Source organism: Taudactylus pleione, unplaced genomic scaffold, assembly GCF_031769625.1.
Source record: "Taudactylus pleione unplaced genomic scaffold, aTauple2 ptg000682l, whole genome shotgun sequence".
NCBI lineage: Eukaryota > Metazoa > Chordata > Amphibia > Anura > Myobatrachidae > Taudactylus > Taudactylus pleione.
Genome location: NW_028285084.1, coordinates 1,228,380 through 1,240,060, shown reverse-complemented (window position 1 = coordinate 1,240,060; position 11,681 = coordinate 1,228,380). Strand labels below are relative to the sequence as shown.

Genomic DNA, 11,681 nt, shown 5'->3' with positions numbered 1-11,681 from the left:
AAACTGTCTACACAATGTAGAAGCAATGTAGATTGGACTATCATTGTAATAGTGATTTTTTGCTTACTAATACTACTTTATTACTGCTTGTTATTTAGTATGCTTTAATACTGTTTACAATACATTCTGTGGGACTTCTACAAATATTGAGTACACGCTGCATCGCCAATTAAAAGCGAGTTGCCAGCTCTTCCTTCTTTGTTGAATAAGAAATGTTTCATTGAACTTAATAAATATTGTTCTTGTGTTTTTTGGTGTCCATAGTGTATGCACACAAGCAGGAACCCCCCCAGTATTCACACACATCCCGCTTTCCTTCAGCCATGGTTGTCACAGATTCAGGCAGCATCAGCACATTATCAAACATGTCTTCCAGTAAACAGGTAAGCAACAGAAGATATTGGCGTTATTGCGACTTCACACTCTGCACACATTAATTATGTTACGGTATAATTTTATAATCTTTAAAATGGAACAATTTTGTTCATGGATATACATATTTTCCGTGCTCTACTACCATACCTCCAAACATGATGTTCTGATGAATCATGATTATAAGGGGGCATGGTCACGATTCACAAGAGCATGTCTAGCACTTCTGATGAGCTGGACCACCCCAATCCCATCATTTTTCTTTTCAATGCCATGTACTCCACGGCAGGCATGCACAGCACCCATTCACAATGGAAATCATGTCATAACGCTCCAGCAAAACTTGGAAGGTCATACTGTATATAGTAAAGGTTATTTTCACATGCACAGATAACATTTACCATAACATCAGATGATTCTAAAATCCTGCATTAATTTAAATAAAATCAACATCATGATAATACAAGATAGATTATACTCACTATTTGAATTTAAGGTTCAAAATGTTCTTCCATTATTAGAAGTTGGAGTTTGGGGTCTAAATCATAGATAACCTGTGTCCAGGGTTGGACTGGCCCACTGGGGTACAGGGGGGAAATCCCCAGTGGACCCCACTGCCTGGGGGTCCATCCCCTCCTCTAGGTGTCATGTTCCAGACTGTGTACTGAATTGTACATTGTTACTCTAATAGAGGGTTAGTTATTAGAGTTACCACTGATAAACATTGTTCCTTGATGCTACAACAAGATTTGCCTAATGGTTAGCCAAGCAACTGTGGGTGATAACCACACTTTTTAAGCATGGGCCCCTATCACTGCATTTCCCAGTGTGCCCTTTATGCCTCAGTCCAACACTGCCTGTGTCTAAGGATTTATAGGCCAATTTCAATGCTCAACTTATGACTAAAATCTTTGGTAAAACCATAGCCCCCATTACTAAAGTAATCCATCAGGAGCAATCAGCCTTTATATAAGGCAAATGCAGTACCTAAGCATTGTGTGAGAGAAAGTGTTCATCTCACTGCAGTTTGTCTCCTGTCTTTTTCCTGAAGCTCCTCAGCTGGACCCATCTTTGTTGGTAGCCCAACTGGCCAAGTTATTTGACATTACTAACACATTGGTCCATTATATTTGTGACAGTTGCCAGAAGCCATTATGCAGTTTATTATAAAGATGTAGCTAGCACTGCTTCACCTGGTTTAGAAAATGTAAATATCCATTGTATCCCTCACTAGATTGGCCTGTCATGTAAGTTGTACCCGCAAAGCACCTTGCAAGAAAGCTGCAGAAATACTACACATATCTAAATTCAGAAAACTATTAATGTAAAAATGCTAATTGTGGTAAGCAGACATTGTGTAGCACTGCAAGTTGTATGTAAAGTTTACTAAGAAATAGTGATGCCGTAGAAAGGAAAGACAATCTAATTCAACCTTAATCACGACATATTCAGTGGAGCAGTAATTATGGGTAGTTGTGACATCCTAACGGGCAGAATTGTAATGCACTTGGATTAGATAATTATGTCCTGCATCTGTAGGGCTTGTTTCAACAAGCATCAAAGTCGGCTTGGGCAAGATGAATAATTAATCAGGTTTGGTTAGGGCTGAGTGCCCACCAGATGGATTGATAAGACCTTCCAAGGAAATAGTATTCCACGGAGCCTTGTTGTGCTTGATTGCCTGACTGATTATGATTTGTGGGGTTAGATAAATGTTTTTCTCCTGACTACAAAGAGTGGGAAATCTAAAAGAGAGCTCACCGGGAATACATGGAATTACATTTTCATTATTGGCTCTGTCAGACAAGGGCAACATTAAACAAGTCATCCATTTATTTTTTTTTAATTCAGACTGTCTCTGAATATTTTCAGGCATATGGACAGTATAATATTTGTTATAATTTTTAGCCCATAGAATACTAACAGCCATAAAAAGGTCCAGAGATCTACTCGTCGCTGCAACTAGAGGTGTGTGACCAGTGCCTCTGCACAGGGGTCTCTGCCCCACGGCCCTTGCTTCTGGCTGGCAGGGTGCCTGAATGAGTACCCTGCAGCAAGTATCACAGGGGCAGTGCTGCCCAGAGCATCCGAAGAAAGCGCCAAGCATGCCATGCACCCTGCCACCTGTAAATACAGTTTCTCTGAGTATCCTTAGGACGCTCCAGGCAGTGTTGTACTGCCCAGTGCTCTTGGCTCCATCCTCTCTGCATGACATCATGCGCTCAGGGGGTGGGGCTGGCACAGGTTGCTCGGAAGCCCTGTTATGGCACTGTATCTTCTGTATTTCCCTATGGTTCTTTTTGCCCTTTTTGCTTTCCATACCCTATGTCTCCCTGTTTAAAACCAATGAAAATATAATGATTTAAACTAAAAATAATATTAATAATATGTACCTTATACTTCCTACTGTTCTGACAGGCCAGATAGCTCAAACTGGATGTGACTTTTTCTGGTGGTTTGGGGTTTGCTGTAAAGTGGCCACACATGGCATGCGGTATGATTTGTCAGCCTCCAAACCAGTACTTCTGGCAGTTTGGCTCTGAGTAGCACATGCGATTTGTGGTATGGAAACCACACACAAAACTGCTGCTTACCAAATCTCCCCATAATGTGGTTTCCACTGAAGAGTTGCAAATTGCCCATATTATCCTTCAGGTGTACATATTATATATGCAAATAGTAGATATTGTATAATTTATGATGCACCATAGAGTTATGGTGGCATCTTATCTTGCTAACAATGTTTGCTATGAACAGGAAAAAAAAAGCTGCATTTTTTTTTCTCCCTGTTTGATCCTTTTATTTGGCTCTCACAGTCCATATTCACAAATGTTACTGCACACAACCCTAGGGCAATAAAGTCCTCCAGGTATTTCTCATTCCATAGTTGGGAAGTGTCCTTCCTGCTCTTGCACAGATCTGATGGTTGTTGAAGCCCTCTCCAGGCTTACCTATGTACCTTAGTTCTGTCACTATAGGGCATATTTCATGGCCAAGTAGCACTGTCATAAAATTCATTTGCTGTGCCATAAAATCATTTTGCTAAATTAGGGTAATTTATCATAATCAAATCCAGTTTCAGAAAGTACATATTTTCTTCTTCTCCCTTGCAGTGTCCTTTGCAAGCCTGGTGATATTCTACTGAACTTACCTAACCTTTTGCAAAGCAACATGAACAATTTTTCACAACATCTCGGGGTAACATATAGGACTTTCAGATGTTGCCATAAGGAATTGACTGAAGATCAATTTCAGATGCTGGCTGCTATGGACCTGAGGGCCAGAGTTTCTGATCAAGGTGGAAATGTGTTAGAGATGGATACTGTGATCGCCAGCATAACACGTGACTTTCAGTCTCCATCTCAGGTGATTTCAAGACCTGAGAGTTTTACTTCAGCCTCGTGCCCCAGACATGACATGGAGATGGAGTGTGATAAAATGCAATTACTTATTTGTGAGAGGAACCCATGAGGTACACAGACTGCTGCTGGAACAGTGCCATGAAAACTGGAAAATCAGGAGCCAAAACTGTACACAAAGCTGAACTGAGCCATTGTAATTGTTGGGATAAAAAAGTGAATGATTGCCGTAGACGTTAATCTGTTGAATAGCTGTAAATTGTAAACAAAGTGCAATTATTTTGTATATAATGCATAAATATGTTTGAGCTTGTTTAAAGGGAAAGGTCAAATATCTGTAGAAGAAAAAAACTTTGATCAATATGCATAAAGCCATGGGATGAATTTGCAGTGTTGCACAAAACTTTTTCAAATGTGTGTTGCATTTAATGCAGTCCATGACTTGCTGTTATCATTGGAACCTATATGTGACCTAGGGCTTCCTTGCAGACTTCTGCTGTAGCCATAGGACCCAGTTCTGTTGGTGCTTGAGCACTCCCAGTATTTGTGTTGCCTCTGCCAATAACCAGGTATATGCGTCACATATTTCAGTCATATGGGGGCATACTTAATCATTTTTAAAAGATGGCTCCTATGGCTGTAGCCTTTATGTATATGCTTCTGTTTAATCAAATGTTTGTTTGGTTGGACATTTTTCTAGAAGAAATGAACACTGACGAGGAAAACGTAACAAAGTGTGAGACACATATTTATAATCTGAATACAAGGGATGTGCCAGCCTATAGCACATTAAAGAACAACAGCTTGTAACTAATCCGTGAAACTGTCAATACATCATGTTGGTCATCAATGCAAATACTGATGTTCCTATTTTCATTCCTTATTTTATTCACTTTTATCACTGTTATATCACTGCCTTAACATTATTCATTATAAAAACTAATGCCATTCATTATAAAAGCTAATGCCATTCATTATAAAAGCTAATGCCATTATAAAACAAAAAATGGAAATTCACCTTAGATGGTACCCATAGCAAGGAGCTGCTAGGGAACATGTCCAAAGTTCAGGTCACAATATCAAAGTCTTCTCCCATAGGCAGATAGTAATTGAAGGTAACTGTGATTACTGGAGAACACACATTAAAATAGGGTGGTCATTAGCCTTACAATCTGTAGTTTATGTACATATATCCGACTGACGTACCCAAATGCAATCTTCTGATACTTAAATTGTTTCTTACGTTTTTAAAGCAGTATCAGGACAAATATTGCTCTTTTTAAACAGCAGCATATAAGTAGCAAGGCAAATACAGAGGAGTACATGGGTCAAACAGAATGACTGTGCCTTAACTTTTACAAAGCAGAGCAATACTCTATTGAAAATCAAAAGAAACAAACTATGGAAATAAATTCTATAAAATATTTAAAGGTAACTAACCTATATTTTTGCATATGTTTGTGGTGACTTTCCTCTTTAGCACCACAAGTGATCTAGCTGCCTGTCTATAAAATCCAGTTGAGCTCAGCTAAATCCAAATGACCAAGTGAGCCCATCTATTTGTTTGTAACCAGTTTTCACTTGAAGCAGGGACAGAAGTGAAAAAGATACAATATTAGATGCAGCACCTGTGATGTACAGCATTAGCTCTGCACCTTTTCAGGGAAAATATTTGAATTAAAAAAGCAGTTATACTTACAAAGTTACATGACTCTCATGTTTGTATAGTACATACTTGGCCTCCCGGTCTAAATTGTGAGCAATACTTTTATCTTTCTGTGTAACTAACATTTCAAACTGTCATACAGTGTTCCCCAAGGATCCTTTATTTATAGTAACTATTTCTGTTTAATATATGTTTAGAGTAGAACAGATATGGGGTTTATGTATCAAAGCAGTGAAAAGTGTGGAGAAGTAGACCATGAAGAAGTTGCTCATAGCAACCACTCAGCTCCTACCTATTATTTTATAAACTGTACTTGATAAATGCTACATTAAAGCTGATTGGTTGCTATGGGCAACTTCACCACTTGTCCACATCGCCACACTGTTCACTGCTTGATACATAAACCCTAGTTAAGTTTATGTTGCCTGACCAATCACAATGTTAGTTTCATTACTCACTACAGTTGACAGCAGACATGAGTTCATCATGTGACCCCCAGCTATCTTGCCTCATTGAACAAACTAGTACCTTTATACTGTTGTCTTTGGAAGATTGGAAGTCTATACATACCATCAAATTACTAAATTGGAGCAAAGGTCAACGAGAAAAGGAAGGAAAAAAAACAAACATCGCTACATCAGGGACTTAGATGTAGGATGTTGACAGTTACCTTTTTTTACTAGGTATTAAACCATAGCAGAGATATAATATAATACAGCTACGTCATTTCATTATAAACAGTATTATTTATGATCTCCTTATGATTTAAAAGAGCATTTATAACTGTACAAAATACATACAGTGTATTTTATGTCTATTTTAAAAAAAGGATCATTTGACAATGTTTTATACGCAACAGTATTAATTTACATTTGGTTTTTTGTTTCATTGTAATGTGTAAAACAATATGTGTCTCCAATGATGTGTCAAACATATTCACACTGGACAAATTATTCCCACTACAGATTTTGTGGCGAAACTGTTTCCCACCTGTACTAGAAACTTAAAGTACAAGTTGAGAAAGTATCAGCCCACTAAATTACTGCCAAAGACCCAGTCCTCTATAGGGAAGGGAGATTTCACTTGATGATTTCTTGTAATATATTATTTGTTTGTAAGAAATTGAAGCCAATCTTTTTTAATCATATTTATATTTGTTGTAAAGTCAATTTTTCAAGTAAACCAGAAAGATGTATAAAATACTATCTGTTGCCTTGTTTTTAAGCATGTGGTTTTGTCTATAATGGCCAATAGCTATGAAATATAGATTCAGTTTAAATATAGATCAGATTAGTTATTTAAAAAATAATACAGGTTTACTATAATTGAATAGAAAATAAACAAATCTAGGGCCTGATTCAGTGATGGACACGATGTTGCACACAGTGGAGCTTTTTTTGCAAGCGTGACGATGAATTAGTGACTGCGGTCGCAGAAATTTTGTTTTGCAAAGTGAGTTACTGGGCATGCTTTAGTCATTCTCTGCTAATTCAATTGCACTGGAGAGGTCTCGGAGTCTTAAGCTGGCCACACACTAGAACAACTTGTTGATTGGTTGGAATGAAAATCTGGTAAGGAATGGGAGTAAATGATGATCAGAAATTTACTCCTAAATACCAGAAAACAGATGAAAATGGTCGTCAGACAAGTTTGTTAAATGTTTGATTTAAACTATTTGTTTATACAACAGTTTTGGTCCATTTTTCAGCGTCTGGGAGCAAGTTGCTGATTGTATTCCTTACCAGATTTTCATTCCAACCAATCTACTAGTTGGCTGGTTGGACAGATAATCTTTAGATGTTTGGCCAGCTTTAGGAAAGCCGCTCTGTTTGAGACAGAAGTTTGATGAGCGACCGTTGTTTCAGCTTTTGTAAATAAGCTGTGGTTTTCAGACTCTGGAGGAGGGTGTCTCAGTGCACAATACATTAGCTAAGTCATTAGCATATTTTCACAAGCCTTCTGCAGTCGCTATAGGATTTGTGTCTATCTCTGAAACTGGCCCTTTGTCACCACTTGGGGAGTAGTATGTTCAGGGGATGCCATTGCTATGTGTGGATTCATGTAAACTGGGGGAACTGTGTGGCATAATGTGAATTGGAGCTGTACAATGTGGAATAATATGAACTGGGGGAATTACAATGTGGCAAAATGTGAACTGGGGGCACTGTGTAGCATAATGTGAACTGGGTGCACTACAGTGTGGCATAATATGAATATGGGTACTGTGTGACATAATGTAAACTAGGGCACTATTATGAGGTATAAAATTAAATAGTGCACTACTATGGGGCATAAAATGAACAACCTCCTCGGAGAGTGGTGTCTCTCTAAAAGCATTGGGGGACCATTAAAAATGTTACTAAGGGTCCCACAAAGTTGTAGTTACTCCTCTGATCATCATAATACAGTAATACAGAACACAACTCAGAATTACTACCTTTTAAGATCTTTTTACCAATAGCAAAGGGATTTAGTGTTTTATTTGGAAGAGAGTCCATACTGCTGAATTATTATTTGGTATTTTACTACTACTAGTTAGCAGCCCGTCAAAATGACGAGACATTGTCGCGCTCATGAAAAGTCCCGTTTGGGCGCTCAAATTGGTCACTTTTCGGTAATTTCTACTTACTAGCTTGGGGGGCTGCGAGCAGAGCCTGCCCTAGTCAAATTAGTGCCGTAGGCAAGATTTTGGGTGGTGCCCCCCTCCCCGTGGGATCCTGAAAAGGAGTTTGGTCTCACGGAAGGGGCCCTCACCCAGCACAGCATCAGCACCCACCCTCACCCATCATCACTGTCCCAGCAGAGCAGCCCTCTCCCAGCAGTGAGCACCCCAGCCCTCTCCCAGTTCCAAACTTACTTTTACTTAAGCGCATTCTGCAGAGCCGTCCGACTCGAAGTACAGTAAGATGCAGGCAGCCAACCCGCTTTTCCCGTCTCAGGTTGGCAGGCCACAGCTATGTGTAATGATTGCTGGAGACAAAGCCCAGAGCTGTGAGGTGTGACTCCACTAGCCGCCGTCCAGGTGCCTGCCCCCACAAACTGCCGCCGGCTGTTCCGCCACTGCCCTCTCACTGTTTCCTGCTGCCAGGCCTCTAATGGAGCTGTCAGGTGAGCTTCAATCGTGGACGCTGCGCAGCAGCAATAGCAGCTGCCAGAGTCTCTGTACAGCCGGCAGCAGGTGCCCCGACAGTGCCTGCACTAAACCTCCACCAGACCTAGGCTGGCTTGGATGCCCCTAGGCATCCCAAATTCCCTAGGAATTTGCTTAGTTTGTCTATGCCTAGGACCGGCTCTAGCTGCGAGTAGAAATCTCAGCACTGGTGGCTGTGCATGCCCGACTGGAGCAACAATTGAATTGATCAATTGGGCACCATTGAGTGGCCACCGGTGCGCAATGCAACTGATTTCCCCCCACAGAGGTGAGGAGCAGTGTTATATATATATATATATATATATATATATGTACCAATAATAGCGGCACTCCGGAGGCTTTGCAAAATATAGTGAAGCTACATTGTTTTTATTTTCAACATTTCGGCGTACAGTGACCCCTTCCTCAGGATACACAATCAAGGAATGGGCTGCCGTGCCCCAAAACGTTGAAAATGAACACAATGTTGCTTCACACAATTTTGCAAAGCCTCCGGAGTGCCGTTCTTAATGGTACCTACACATTGGGGATGCATACTCCCAGAGGAAGGCACCCGGAGCAAGGTAAAGGTCCTTAGAGACCAGCAGAGTGCCGGACTGTTTTGTGGTTTTGTGTGGATATATATAATACATATATATATATTTATATATATGTATAGACTAGAAGATATTGGTCTCTGACATCACCACTCACAGTCAACATAATTAGAAGACACATGAAATTTATGTATATCACCTGACCAATACCAAGATGCACCTATATTGCTTCTTTAAGAAGTCAATGAAAAGCTAGTAATGAGGGAACTATTACTTCGTTGATTGCTAAGATGTTTTCTTCATGTACAATAAAACTACAATTCAAATAGTTACAATAATATATGGATAATGTCAAATGTCTCTGGTATAAATTTGATGTACTGAACTATATTAGCATCCATTTTAAATAATAGTCACTGTTGATACTCATTCAACTTATCTTAAAAGAAAGTATAAGTATTAATGAAAACTTATCCAAGAACAGACAGCAGTCTCATTTGCGAGAAGCAGGTAAATAAAGGCCATGCATGATACAGAGCTTGTGGTAAGCTCCTGAAGACACATGCACACAGCACATGCCAATCGGGCTCTGCAGATGCCAGCAGTCAATGTGTTTCAGAGATGGGCCATTGTAATATGGCCAATGCTGATACTATTGCGAGAGGTAACAGGGGCGCAGAGAGGAGGGGACAATGCAGCCATGAAGTCTACAGCCAGAGAAACATCCACATGGCACAATGTTACCAGTAGATCTTTTTCAGGGCAGATATGGCCATGTCCCTCAAAATGTCTTGGCAACCCTGGGGGTAATAAAAGTCTTAAAAAAACTTAGAAAGGACCTAGTGCACCTCTTTTTACTGACTACAGTGACATATCAACTTTTATTAAAAGTCAAAATGTACAAAGTGACATCCCGCTAGGCATATCAGTCTAGTGTTATTCTGAATAAGCCCTTTCAGTATTTCTGCAGGATTTCAGGGGAAATCCTTGATATTTTATTATAACTGTAACCAATCAAGCGCTGTATACACTCTGGTTAATTTATAACTAATTACCTGTAAAACATGATTTTCACTGTATTTTTCAAGCATTTGTATAAAAGGTGGTGGGTAGTTTACCTTGCAAGACCCCCATGAAATGATGACTATTACCCTTCAACTGGGTCCCACAGCAATCAATCCCTGATTAAGGATATAGATATTCTACCTATCAGGGCTGGAGCACGGCTCTATGCAGGGCCGTAGCTAGGGTAGTGCGGCCAGTGCCATCGCACAGGGTACCACAGGTCAGGGGGCGCTGTTTGGGCCTATCAAATTTCTGTTTATTATCATTCTTGCTTGTAGCTTCCTCTTATTTCATCCCCAGCATCTCCTGGCCTCTCCTATATCTTCCCTGGCCCTTCCCCATGAAGCCATGTCCCTTTTCTGGGTGCATTATGTCTGTTTGAAAAATTTGGGGGGCGCCAATGCTCTTTATGGCACAGGGCACCAAAAAGTCTAGTTACGGCTCTGGCGCTATGCCACCCTGTGCCAGCCCCACACTGAAGCTGTGATGCCAGAATGTCTTGCCAAGGGGCAGTGTCACCAGCATTAGGAAGTAAAGCACTGCCCGGAGCATCCTTAGGGCACTAACTGCAGCTGTACAGGCTGCAGTGTGCATACCGGGAGCATCCCATGGACACTCCAGACGGCTCTGCAGCCAGGGGTGCTGAGAGGCATGCTGGGCCCGGGGAAGGGGGTGGCCTAACCGCAGGCTGCGTGGCCATGCTCTCCTTAGGATTAAAAACATGATTTTTGCAGCGGCGCAACATCAGGGGGGGGGGGGGGGGGTGCGACCAGTGTGATTGCTCCCCCCTCCCCCGCAAGCATAGGAGACAGCTTCGGCTGCAGCCCAGCACACAGCAGCATGTGCTGGGCTGCAGTGAGGTAAGAGGGAGGGGGGAGCTGGGCCGGACCTGGTAATTAGTACCCGCTCCCTCCCCTCTCGAAGACCCTGTCTGCAGCAACACTACTGGCAAGCCGAATGCAGGTGCCATGGGGCTGCAGCGTTGCCGCACCCTGCGCGATAGCAACACTTGCACACCCCTAGTTACAGCCCTGTTACCTATATTGACTGACTGTAGCTTATTTATTTAAGTCTCTATGTGAAAATTGCTACTGGTCACTGCTGTCATTTCCCAATAAATCCCAGAACAGGAGAAGAAGTACAGGACATACTCAGAGGCAAGACAAGGTTGAGTAACAAGAATATCTCGATAGTTTGACAAAGTCATGCTCAGTAATAGAAGGTCAGGGAATCTCAGGAAGCTCACACTGTGGTCAAAACACAGGACAATACAGATAGTAATGTTTAGACCTGTAACAAGGACACTAAACTGAGAACATATTGAATTCAGATGCAGGAATATAAACACAGAGGGCATGATTCAAAGTTGTACACAAGTCAGTTTTGCTCAAGTTCTTGCTATTTTTTGCACTGCGCATGCTCTGTAGCCATACATAACCATCTGTAGCCATACATTACCATCTGTAGCCATACATAGCCATCTGTAGCCATACATTACCATCTGTAGCCATACATAGCCATCTGCAGCCATA

At 41.1% G+C, this 11,681-nt stretch overlaps 1 protein-coding gene across 2 annotated transcripts in view; it reads left to right on the top strand.

Moving 5' to 3' along the window:
• Positions 1–3,548, top strand: part of HNF1B (HNF1 homeobox B) — a 59,478-nt gene extending 55,930 nt beyond the window's left edge. For both annotated transcript variants that reach the window (XM_088455955.1, XM_088455954.1), the window contains exons 8-9: positions 265–383; positions 3,486–3,548. In XM_088455955.1, the coding sequence (XP_088312081.1) occupies positions 265–383; positions 3,486–3,506 (140 nt within the window). In that variant the 3' untranslated portion in view covers positions 3,507–3,548. The remainder of the gene's footprint in view (positions 1–264; positions 384–3,485) is intronic.
• Positions 3,549–11,681: the final 8,133 nt, after the last annotated feature.